This window comes from Myotis brandtii, unplaced genomic scaffold (assembly GCF_000412655.1).
Source record: "Myotis brandtii unplaced genomic scaffold, ASM41265v1 scaffold519, whole genome shotgun sequence".
Taxonomy (NCBI): Eukaryota; Metazoa; Chordata; class Mammalia; order Chiroptera; family Vespertilionidae; genus Myotis; species Myotis brandtii.
In genome coordinates, this window is record NW_005369782.1 from 263634 (window position 1) to 277140 (window position 13507).

A 13507-nucleotide genomic window follows, 5' to 3' on the forward strand; every position below is an offset into this window, starting at 1 on the left:
CCCTGCTCTGTGCGTGACAGGGGGTGGCGCCGCAACCTCCCCATCGACCCTGCCTTGAGTGTGACAGGGGGCGGTGGCCCAACCCCCCAATCGGCCCTACCCTGAGCGTGACTGAGGGTGGCATCACAACCTCCTTATCCGCCCTGCTCTGTGCATGACGGGGCGGCGCCCCAACTCCCCAATCGGCCCTGCTCTGAGCCTGACCAGGGGCTGCACTTAGGGATTGGGCCTGCCCTCTGCCACCCGGGAGCAGGCCTAAGCCAGCAGGTCATTATCTCCCGAGGGGTCCCAGACTGCGAGAGGGCACAGGCCGGGCTGGGGGACCCCCCCTCCCCATCCCCCCGAGTGCACAAATTTTTGTGCACCGGGCCTCTAGTTTATAATAAAAGGCTTTTGTGATGTAAAGATCTTATATGTTATCTTCTAAAATCACTATTTGAACAAGCTTCAACTATAATCTAATTGGCACACTCATGATTTTTTTTTACAAAGTAAAAAAAATGTATATATTTGCAATAAAATTGAGCTGACTGCTATTTTGCCCAACATAGCAACTTTGGTTGGGGATTGAAAAATGTCCATATCAAGTACCTGAATGTGATAAAATACATGACCTTCAGGTTAATACATTTGGTCTCTGGAAAATAGAAGAATTCCACACATGCAAACTATGTATGGTGAACTGCTACTACCTGCCCATCAAAACCATACCTAAAAATGTTTAGCAAAAGCAGACCAAGAGAATAAAAGACCAAGGTCATAGGGCCTGGGTCCTTCTCATTTTCCATTAAAAAAAAATGAAACAACCTTGGAATGCCACGTCTCCTCATTTTATAAAACAGAAATGTGGATTTATTCAGGAACCAGAGAAACAGTTTTCTCTTTTTTAAATCTCATCTTTTCACTAGCAAGTCTAAATGAGAATGTGATAAAAGTAGGGAATGTTACGAATAGAGTTTAATGAATCATAGGACCCACTGTACTGACGCGGGACACAGTTATGGCGAATGGAAGTTATCTGTACATTGCGTTTCTTATCCCTAGGCTCACAGAACCTCAAAATCTGCATCTGCCTTGTGTTTGTGTGCTCTTGTGATCATTCACACCACTTCTGTTACCCTCAAGGCACAGTACAATGCACATACAGAGCTCAAGGAAAACAAAAGTAAAGTCTGTTCAGGAACTGTAAACAGTGGAAGTGCAGAACTCACAGTGTGAACAGAATACAAATGTCTGTATTCTCAACCCCCAACATGAGCAGAATGAGGAACTGGCTTACCTCTGATGTGCCAAGCGCACGTTCTCCAGCTAAAAGCAGCATACTCAGTCCTCCCATTTGAGTAGGATCTAAGCCAAAAACAAATAAATCATCAATTTACAACCATTAAGTACATATAATCCACAGAGTCAAAAAAGGAAACTCACAAAGAGTAGCAATCAACATGCTGCAGAACCACATATAACTTTTTATAGAAAACTTTTCAAAATTCATTATGCCTGGCATATATGTACTTAGTACTCATACTTTTGTCAGCCTTTTAAATACACTGTGGTCCTACCATTCCAACATAATACATTCTTCAATGCCATAGCTGTTTATAACATGAATTATCTCCTTAATCTGATGCTTCTTTCCTTACTGCCTGGAGGGTTTAGGTGGATTTTTTTAAACAAAAGAATGCTATGCTTATCTTCTAAGAAGTTTGAGATTGTTATTCTCAAATTGTTATTTATGCCATGTAAAATCAGGGCTGAAATAAAGAACGAGGCTATAAGAGGAACTAGAAAACAGAGACAAATTTTACAAATGGGCCTGCAAAATCTAGTAGGCTTTGTTCAAACAATCTTTCTCTAAAACTTAAAATTAAAAATGATGTCTTTTTGACATATTAAATCTTAGAGATATAGTTGGGCCCTTCCTTGAAAATAGCTTTAAGATTTAAAATGAATCCTTTTTCTATTACTGAAGGTCTTTGTTTTCATTTCTTCAATAATCAACAGAAACAAAAGGACAAAATAAAAACAGCAAATTGACAGATCTCTGACCTGGGGTTATATCTAAACAAAGTAAGTATTACAGACAATTAGATACCTATATCCTTTAAGGTTGTCTTAAATATCAGAACTGCAATGAAATAACATGTGAAAATGCCTAACTCAGCGCCTATCATAGTACATGTAGGTCTTTAATCAGTGAGTTTTTAGCCCTGGCCTGTGTGACTACATGGCAATTCCCGGTCAGGGCATGCACCCAGGTTGCAGGTTCAATACCTGTTTGGGGTGCATACAGGAGTCAACCAATCAATGTTTCTCTCTCTTTCTCCTTCTCCCTTCCTCTCTCTCTAAAATCAACAGAAACACATTTAAAAAAGTAAATAAATAAGTTAGGTTTTGATTTTGGGAATCTCTCTACAATTAAAAAGGAGGATCAGGCATACTGTTGCCTGAAGACATTCAGGAGTTTCTTTTCTTTTTCTTTGTGGAATTCTTGTTTAAATGCATGCCCTTGAGTATATCTTTGTATACAATCTGTCTCCAGAACTCATGAAGCAACTCTGACCACATTTTAAAAACTGAAAAAAAAAAAAATCTGAGGTAGTTTAAAAAAGAGAAAAGATAATTAGAGGGGAAAATATGTCACCATATGATCAGGAGGTCAAGCTTAATGTTGAAAGGTGGCCACAGGAAGACACACACATAGAATACACAAGAGCATGCTGATGATGAAATAAGGCTTTTTACAGTCAAGAACTATTGTGGCTGTTAAAATAGATACTTAAATCTATTTAAAAATAAAAATCAGGAGGGGGAAATGAGTTCAGCAAAATGGAAAAGTTTAATTTGGTTCTCTGGGCAGTTAAATAATTTTGCAGCTATCATTTTAGAGATCAGGAGGATTGGATGATGGCTTTCTAATAAAGATAAAAATGTGTTACTTCAAATGATAAAGTAAAATAAGAACATACATATGATGATTTTAAGTTATACACCAATGTGACTTTGCAAGAAGTTTGATGTAATGACATGAAAACATAGACAAAGAAATTACCAACATACCTTATATTAATTTATATTTATATAATGTTAATTAAAAAAAATAAAGAATATGCTTTCCCTTCACTGAGAGGGCTTGTTCTAAGTTAAATTCTACATAGCTTTCCCTTCTTGGAAATCATACAACTGACTGCTTTGAGGTTATTCAAAATAGCAAAATGCTGTGTGACAAAAACTACTGGGAAAACAAAAAACAAAAAATGAGATTCCATGTTGAGGAAAAGCTTAAACTGGCCCCCAAGAGTCCTACAGTAACCCTTAAATTCAAACAGCTAAGGACCATGTTTTAATTAAAGGCAAATTAATGTGCTTTCATTGTATTGAAAAGGGAATAACTGGAAGTATCAGCCAATGTTACCTTGTTAAGTTAGTGTATACTTAACAAGGGCTCTGATCCTAGATTTCCAACATCCATCACAAGCCTTTACATGAGATAAATGCAAAAAAGATGTTGTTTTCTTCTTTCCTATATTTTGCTCTAAAGAGCACAGTTCTTAAAAGCTGACCTGTACATATCTTGGTTGAAAGTTTGGGTCCCACTTTTAATTTGTAGGTATGTAAGTTAGATTTATAAACTGTCAGAAATGGTACTATAAACAGATACATTCATAGCTTTCTGTAATTTACCTACAATTATGTTTGGTTTGTAAAGAGCCATTGTGTTCAAAAAATAAAAACAAACAAACAAACAAAAAAACTACACAGACTGACCTAGATTTAAAATTGAAAGAAAAAGCAATGGAAGATAAATAATAATTGAAGGAATTCAGTTAGAAGCCCATTGTCCATATATTCTTTTTTGGTCCTGATAATAAGATGTTTTATAAAACACTCCAATTGGTGTGGGAAGTCCAGAATGCTCACCAAGACTACTAGCAAGTGGTTTGAAGCTAAAATAGTACAAAGTGACAGCTAAAATGAGGAAAGATCTCTGTTTTGATTCTTCTGGGATATGTAGAAGTATCATTTTGGAAGCTCGCCTAGAATTATACTATGGACACCTACATAACAATCACCTGAAGACTTGTTCTCCCAGAATGTCGCCATTATATTAGAATGCATTCCTTAGGCTTATAAATGACACCACATACTTTGTCATATTATGATTAAATCACATTAGGCCTACTGGCCATAAAAAACAACAACAACAGAAAGTGTCATCACAATATTGTTCAACCTCATTCCCAAGCTCTCTATATTACAAATGGTTAAGTGCTCTCATTCAGAAGAAAATTGCTTGTAAGAAGGACATAGGAATCCTATAGCTCAACCTCAACTTCACTGCTTCCCCCTGCCCATCTCTCAATTTCATCCTGGAAAATTCCTCTTTTGAGTACTACCATGGCAATTTCCAGGGAAGACAGAGCCGTTTACAGGGTGAGTATAAATACTTCATTTCACGGTTATAAATGCTTTAGCATTCCTTACCACCCAAAGAGTATTAAAGGTCCCATAACAAATGGGGCCATCTGGACTTTTAAATTTGCCCGGCTCATACAGGATTGGGGGCAGGATGGGAATTCCCTCTAAGAAACATCTGTCAGGTCCATCTCAGACTTGTGACGAAGTTGTTCATATTCTTGCCCTAGATGATACATCCTCAGATGATCTACATAATTGTGGCTCTTTAAGTACCCATACTAACTAAGGTGCTTACTCAGATAGCTTACAGTGTATGTCTGTAAACTATGTTGTTACATTATAAAATTCCCTGAGCTCCTGACCATCTCCACATTGCTGTCTGCTTTTCCATAATGACAATGTCAGGAATTCACACCTCCTTTAATTATACATATGCATTCTATGTATGCTCCAAAGCTTTAAGATATACAATATTGCCACTATTTCCTACTGATCATATATTTTGCTTCTTTCTCTATTTTATTCTATCTCTCTCTCTATATTATTTGGGGAAGGTACTGCCTAAATAAAGAACTGGTAGAAATAGTATCTAAACTCACCAGCCATTCCAAAGTTAAGTTGAGGCATTTCTTCAGTCTTTGCTTTCTTGGGGCTTGGCAAGTCTCTTGAAGAGTCAGATGGGAAGGCCCATAGTTTCTTTCGTGGATTGACAGTGGGTGTTGGGGACTTCACAGGCTTGTTTGTGCTAGGACACCATTTGTAGCCAGGATTTGCCTTCATAAATGCATCTTTATACTATAAAGAATAAGTAACAGGTTTTAATGAACACGTAGATTGAAAATGTTCTAGCAGACTTCACATCATTACCCTATATAGATAATGATTGAAAAAAAAACCAAACCCACTTTCAGTAATGTCAATGGCTTTCCTTGTAGTAGGGATGACAATTCAGAACATGAATTCATTTACTAAAAAGTTCATTTGTGGGATGAGGGTACAGAAGCAGGCAATTTTTTATCTTTTATCCCTCAATATTTTATTAGTATACAAAAATCTGTCTGACTTTGGTGGAGAGAGGGAGTTATTTGTCCTGGAAAGAGCAAAAGGCTTTGAAGACAGAAAAACCAGAATTCAAACCCTAACATTTCCACTCGGACCATGGTGGCCAAGGATGGAGACCAGAATTGGAGAATGTAACACCTCTGGGCCTCAGCCTTGGTCTCCACAGACGGGAACTAACACCAAATGCCTAGGGTTACTGTAAACAGAGGTGCATAGCATGGTATCTGATACACATTACAAAGTGTGAACAGGCCAGTGACCAGGTTCTGCTCACTGTTTACTTTGGTAAGTACAGTAAAAATTAAACCTGTGCTTTGATGTAGGCAAACCTAACAGAGCAAAGTAATCAGCTATGGGATAAATGAACCAAGATTGAGAACAGAAGGGGAACAAGGTAGGGCCACATAATATATAACTTTCAGTCATTTGAGTATGCCAGGCCACATAGAAGAGAGTACTGGGTGCAGATTCTGGGGACCTGAGTTCAAAACCCATCTATGCTATCAGCCATCTGTGGACATTAAGCAAGTTGTTTAACCTTTCTCAGCTTCAATTCCTCCATCTGTAAAGTGTAACTGCACCTGCCAACATCCCAGGGCTTTGTAATGAGCACACATATTCACTAATGTGAATGGGCTTAGAGCTGTAATGTGTGATGTTGCAATTAATCCATCACAAACTTTGTCTTTACTGAGAGGTTTCAGCCTTCACTGACAGTGTCCTTTCTCCTTTATCTTCCTGTGGCTTTCTCCTGTAGCTCGTTCTCCCACATCTGCCACTTCTTTCCCCTTGCCTGACTAAATTAAATAAAAACTACTTACTGCTATTTATTATACACTAGAGGCCTGGTGCACAAAATTCGTGCACTCGGGGGGGTTAGGGGGAGGCTCTCCCTCAGCCTGGCCTGCACCCTCTTGCAGTCTGGGAGCCCTCTGGGGATGTCCGGCAGTTGGACATCCTTAGCACTGCTGTGGAGGTGGGAGCCCCCCACCGCTCCCCCTATGGGAGAGCACTGACCACCAGGGGGCAACTCCTGCGTTGAGCATCTGCCCCCTGGTGGTCAGTGCACATCATAGTGACCGGACCTTGGGCTGTTTGGTTGATTTGCCTTTTATTATATACAATTGCCAAAAATTGTCATCCAATAAAATGGATTTTCCATGTGTTCTTCAACTATTATATGTTATTACTGCTGGATACTCTATTAAATTAATGCAATTCTTTTAACCCCATAAGTTTGCCTTTTAAAATGGTCTCTTTGTGTGTAAAATGAACTATCACTATAAGCTCCAAAGCTTTTTATTTAGCCAAATGGGAAATAAAGTTTCCTTTACCCTTGCTATAAAGTATATGTAATCCAAACAACAAACTTTTCTCAGCACTTCACTTAAAATCATATAGAAAATTGTACTGTATCTAGTCAATGGTTTAGAATTATTTAGAATTATCTTAATTCAAATTTTTCCTTTTTTAAAAATAAAAACTGTATATCTGACTACTGATATATAGGAACATATAGGAGGAAGGTAACCATGAAAAACTGTAAGATACAGTTATACTTTTCTTACAAAAATAATTAAAATGGAACACAAAACCAGAAGAAACTAGAATTTACCACGACATAGCGGAATGTATTGGGAGATACCAAATGTGATAGAAGAAATACCCTATCCTACATGTGCACGGGGGCATTTACATATTAAGCTGGGCAGACAAATAGCCTGGCCTGCTGTCCGGAGGTGGAAAGTGACAAATGGCAGGGAGAGGTGAAAATGGAAGTAGCAGACACATGCATCACTATTGTGTTCCAGTGGAAGACACACAGGCTAGGTTTGTCAGATGAACAGTCATTTGGACAAAGGTCACCACTCTATAAAGTGACAAAGGACTTTCAAACAAATGAATTAACATATTTGTCATGAGAAATTTTCAAGAATTTGGCAGTTTTATAAGAAAGTTCCAGTTATGAAAGTTTCAATTACTACAGTAAATCCTGATAACTTTGGAATTTGTGATCTTTCAAAGGGATATAGATAAAAGTTAACTTTTGCACTGTTTGAATAATTCATGCCATAAACTATTTTGTGAGAAGAAAGTTTATACTGTTTAAGGAAATTACTAAACCTCAGTGAACACATTAAAAAAAAAAAAACCAAAACAAGCATTTTACAATTCAAATGAGTTAACATGAATTTATCTATTTTACATTTTCAGAAATGTAGATAATATTACTCACCCAGATCCATATTCACTTTCTAAAAAGTAACAAAATTAGATTAAAAAGAAATTCTGACATTTTGGTGTTTTATTAATACAGACTTACTAAACTGACTTTTCTCCTAACTACCCAAATTAGGGAGTAAAATTATTCTTTAAAATGTTTTTATATATGAAAATTGCCACAGTAATCCTTACAGCCAATTTAGGTAACAGAATCAATAGTTAAGTCTTATGTTCTGTTTTTCCTTTATGACTTTTCCATAATAGAATAACCAAGCCATTCCATAGCCACTTAATCAAGTCAGTTTTTGAAGTGTGTGACATTTATTGGAGTGGTTTTATCATGCAAGTTTTGCAGGTTAATGTATAACTTAAAATATTTTTGTTCTGTCAAAACCATAAACTTAATTCAATGTTCTGTCACATCAAACAGTCTAATTTTCTTTCTAGTAAAGATAACTAAGCAACAATAATTCAGATCAATTAATGCTATTGTGTCTTATTATCTAATAAATGATAATTTTTAAAATTTTTGTGAGGGAAAGGTTCTAGAACTAAGGAAGTAGAGATTAGTGCCATTTTTTAAGTCTTCCTTTCCTCTTTCACCCATGTATAATGTGATTTTGCCTGCCACAGAGAACTATAGCTGTTTCAAAATGTATGTTAGGGGTTCACTTAGCCCCCTGCAGTTATAAAATAAAAAAGTGCTATATCTCTTTTTAAAATATCAGATAATTTCCTGTGCAATCTCTCCTCCAAAATTCCGGTAGATTTTATTTTATGGAGATATTTCACATATTTGCACCAGAATCAGCTATCTTTTTTTGTATAGGCATTCCCAGGGTCCCTTATTACTTATGGTCTTCACCAGGGTTGCCATTCTCTTTCACTCTGTTGAGATCTAGACTGTATTAATAACTAGAAATACTACTGGACTTTTAGGTTGCACCCCCTTCCCCGCATTAAAAACAAACTGTTGGAGAATAGTTAATAAATTTAAAATCAAATTGCCAATCTCATCAATGATCTGGAAAATTAATGTTGAGACCCAATTTTTAAAACATTAACATAAGGTGCCCAGTCAGTGTGGCTCAGTGGCTGAGCATTGAGCCATGAACCAAGAGGTCACTGGTTCAATCCCAGGTCAGGGCACATGCGCGGGTTGTGGGCTCAATCCCGGATTGGAGGGGGGGTGGGGGAGAGGATGTGTGCAGGAGGCAGCCAATGAATGTTTCTCTCTCATCAATTTTTTTTAATCTCTCTATTCCTCTCCCTTTCTCTCTAAAATCAATTAAAAATATTTTTAAAAGATAAATATAAACTCTTGTCTTTGGTATATAACAATGCCATTGTCACATATGAAGTAGGCAAAATGCTGTCATAAAATGGATGCATTTACTACCATCACTGAAGAACAGTGATTTAGTATTATTGCTAATGAAATGTGGTGATGGTTGGGATTAGAGAGAAGGGAGCCCGCATTTACTGAGCACCTTGTAAGTCAGGGGCTGTGTCTGTAAAGTAGAATCACATTAGGTTATCTAATGAGTTGGAAATTTGTGGGGGGGAAATGGAAATCATGAAGTGACTTTTTACTTTACTAGGGGATTTTTGAAAATTATATTTAGTAAATTACTTTTGAGGTAGTACCAGTAGCCCAACATGGATGCTCTTAGAAGATAACTGAGTTTTCTCTCCTACCCTCAGCAAGGATCCAGATGAGTGGAGCCGATCTCTTCGGCCCTTTTAATCCTGTGATGATGGATTTTTGCCCACATGGTTAACCAGCATGCTAATAGTTTCACTCAGCTATTTGCTTCAGACTAATACACTCTTCCTTCATTTCTTTCTTACACAGACGTCTCTGTAATTCCTTTCCTTAATAACCTCATCACAACGAATGATTAAGCCTTTCTGTTGTCTCTTAGAGTTGAATCAGAGCAAGTGATTGATGAGGTGCCTACTTTCAGGGACAGAGAGACATCCTTACAGCCTGAGGCTCTTTCTGCTTCTGACCACACTTGTTCATACACTGCTTGCATTGACCTGTGTGTCTTTGCATGAATTTACAGCTTCTCCATCTAAGCATTAAATTCCTATTCTCTTCTCTATCGTCCACATTTTTAACTCCTTTGCTCAATATGTACATGATTGGACTAATGAATACTGTCTTGGTACTGCTCATTTACATTGAATTTAAGATTTTGGAAGACTAATATTGTGATAGTGACAGTGTATTGACCTTCATAGTGATTTCTCTTTACTGTTTTCCATAAAAGCCACATACTCCAGGGCTTTTGCTTGTCCTTTGTTCTTCAACCCATAGGTAGCTTCCCCTTTTACCGACCCTTTGAAAAACCATTTTTTCATTCCTGAGGCAGGGAAAGGCCTATGGACCATGTAAAAAAGAAATAATACAGGGTAGGGCAAAAGTAGGCTTACAGTTTTAAGTACAGGAAACACAGTTTATCCTTGTATTATTATATTATTTTCCATATGAACACGTCAACCTACTTTTTCCTCACCCTGTATGTTTGTGTGGCTAATGGCTATAAACAATATGAAGGCAGAGACTCTGATCCATGCTCTTTTAATCCCCAGTGTCTAGTTGATACTCACAAAGTACTGAGATAGAGGTGGGTAGGTGGAATATGAAAGAGAAAGAGAAAGAGAAAGAGAAAGAGAAAGAGAAAGAGAAAGAGAAAGAGAAAGAGAAAGAGAAAGAGAAAGAGAAATAATTATGGTCAGTGACTGTTCCTGCTTTATGTTGTCTTCAGCACAGCTCTACATCAGAAGTTCATTTAAGCTGGCCTTTATTATCACCAGTGCTTTAAAAATAGTTGGTGCTGGTAATAATTCCTTCATGAGGACAACAGTATTATCCTTTTCATTACATGTATTGATTTTCACCAACACATATTACTAAATGATTCATAGCAGAGGATATGATATCTTCCTGGGAAAGAATTTACTAGCAGGTCAACCTTGGAGGGGAGGAAGGGGATACCTCAGAAAGAGAAGAAATCTGAGTGTTAGTGACAGCATCTTTCTTAACTAGAACTTTCTTATAAAACTAGCAAACATCTTACATGATGTTTCAGAATTAGGCCCTTCAGTCATCTAAATATTAACATCTGAAACCAACATCAAAATGAGTTTTAAAGGATTCAGTTCAAATTTTTAATTTATCACTCACTATGAGGTCTATTACTGTTTATGGGGTCATTATAAAGTCCTTATACTTTTATTTTATTGAAATATTTAAATTATAGTGTTTACTAACAATTAGCAAATTGATATTTTGAAATCAAGTCATTAATTCACCTAACTGAACATCTATTTTCTTGGGGGCTATTAATCACATAGGACAGTATCTGCCAAGTTGGGCAAATGATACATTTAGTTTTGTTGATTCTTCTTTCAAAGACAAATTTTGCATTTCTATAGCCCTTCACTGTGTTCACAGTTCCTAATGAAAAAAAGTAAGCAATAACTAGGTAGAGAAATATCAAATACAAACAGACAAGTTTGCTTGTCAGGAATAACAATAAAACTAACATTTATACAGCATTTTAAACTTTATAGAATGTTTATACCTATATCACTTCTTCTGTATCTCATCTTGACCCTGGGAAGGTAGGCATCTTTACTGCCATTTTCCAGATGTGGAAACTCAGGAAGGTCTGAGAAGGGAGAGGGCCAAGTATGAAAACCACAGCTATGCTATTACTAACTTGCTTCCTTGGACAAGTCACTTAATTTTTCTGGGCCTCAGTGTCCTCATCTTTAGCTTTTCAAAAATAATATCTGTATCATGGGATTAATCTGAAGAGTAAATGAGTTAAATGTTTATAAAAGAAATCTGAACAAAACAGAGCAATATTCAGAAATTGATTATTACCATTTCAAAGACAAATGCTGGAATATTTTTTAAAATACAGTAAGAAAGCACTGATATCTGAAACACAAAAATGGGAAAGGTCTAAGAAACAAGGAATATTGTGAAACACAAAGCCGAAAAAAAATTTTTGTGTGTGTGTGGGGGGGGGGTCTAATTAAGCCACATTCAGAAAACCCATAGATAGTAAGCCATTTCATTAGAGGTAGCCAAAAGAATTAAAAGGAGAGAAATGTCAATACAGTGGAGGGTAGATCCAAAAGAAAGACACATGGGAAAGCAAAGAGGGAATTCAAAAGAACAAAATAGTCTCATTTGATACACAGGCAGAAATGTGAATAAAATGCAACTGTTCACAAAGGTCTCACCAAATTACAGATTATAAAATAATTCTTGTTTGTAAATAATGAGTTGAAATTTTCAAATAATTCAAAAGGCAATCTGAATACTTTAATTAAGAAAGTATGTAAACAAAATTTTAAACAAAATCTCCAGGATAAATATATGAAATAAAAAGTGTTTAAAGGAGTAACAATGTGTAACATCGATTTCTCAAGGATGCTGGATAAATGAGGTGCTACTCTCAGGCAGTAGTATGCAAGGTGCCACAGCAAGAGTGTAATACAAGTTCTGTTAAACACGATACATGACAGTTAACAAAAACTTGCCAGTTACAATACATGAGAAAATGAGAATTTATCTTTTTGGGAGAAGAATCCATTTCTGATGAAACCAAAATAAGGGAATGAATGGCCTTTACAGAAAGTAACCCAGGTGCAAATAAATAACCCCAAACAGGTTAATTTTATCTTGAAATATGGAGGAAGAACTAATCACTAAAAACTTCATGGAGTTTTATGGTAATGGCAATGTTTGCTCGAGTACTGACAATAACAGATACCAACATTCACAAAAGGCTATTATAATTTATGTTCGAGTTACATTTTATTGCATTTAATTTCATAGCTGTTTTATTGGCATACAACTAAGCCTCCAAACTTTTCAGCCTGGTCTCGTAATTTTTCCTTAACATCATCATTTCTTATCACTCTCCTACACATATGCTAGGCTTAGGGTAAAACAAAACAAATTTTCTTGTTTTTGAACTTGTTCTTACTCTCCCACAAATGCTCTTATCCTTACCTGCCCAGGCCAGCTTTTATCAAGCTCATAAAGCCTTTTCTGAAATACCCCCACCCCAGCACAGGTAGAGGCTTCCCCTAAGTCCCATTTTATTGTTACCATTTTTATCATACTTATTCAAATCTACTTATCTCTCAGGCATCTAACGCAAGCCGCCATATAGTAAAAGGGCGCTAAAATCAAACAGGCAGGAGTATCCTAGCTCCACAAATGTATAAATGGTCAAGATACTAACTCCAAAGAGCCTGAGATCCCTGCTCTGAAGAATGGGGACAGGAGAACCAAAATGGAGGGGCAGGTGAACATGGTACTCACTGTCTCCCACAACCACATCAAAATTAAAGCTAAAATACAGAACAACCATCATTCAGAACCACCTGGAAGCTAGCTGAATGGAAATCCTACAACTAGAGAAGAAGATAGCACATTGAGACGTAGGAGGAGCAGAGGCGCAGAATGGGCTGGTCTGAGACCCATGTGCAGCATTTTTTTTTAATCGGGAGGAATATCTCGGCTGTAGAGGCCTCCCGTGAGGAGTAAGGGATCCCAGCTCCACACCAGACTCCCCGCCCAGGGTTCCAGAGCTGGGAAGAGAAGTCCCCATAACTTCAGGCTGTAAAAACCAGGGGGATTATGGCTGAGTGACACTGAGTCTGCTGGAGACTCAGACAGTTACTAAAGGGTGTCCCAAAATTCACGCACGAAGTAATTTTGATAGAAAACACAGGTTTATAATTAAAAATTGTAAATTGTTTATTGATTCATAAA

At 37.0% G+C, this 13507-nt stretch overlaps 1 protein-coding gene across 8 annotated transcripts in view; it reads right to left on the bottom strand.

Moving 5' to 3' along the window:
• Positions 1-13507, bottom strand: part of BBX (bobby sox homolog (Drosophila)) — a 293824-nt gene that overhangs the window by 83403 nt on the left and 196914 nt on the right. For all 8 annotated transcript variants that reach the window (XM_014548659.1, XM_014548656.1, XM_014548658.1 and 5 more), the window contains 2 exons: positions 5016-5211; positions 1280-1347 (listed from right to left, as the gene is read on the bottom strand). In XM_014548659.1, coding sequence (XP_014404145.1) covers positions 1280-1347; positions 5016-5211 — 264 coding nt within the window. The remainder of the gene's footprint in view (positions 1-1279; positions 1348-5015; positions 5212-13507) is intronic.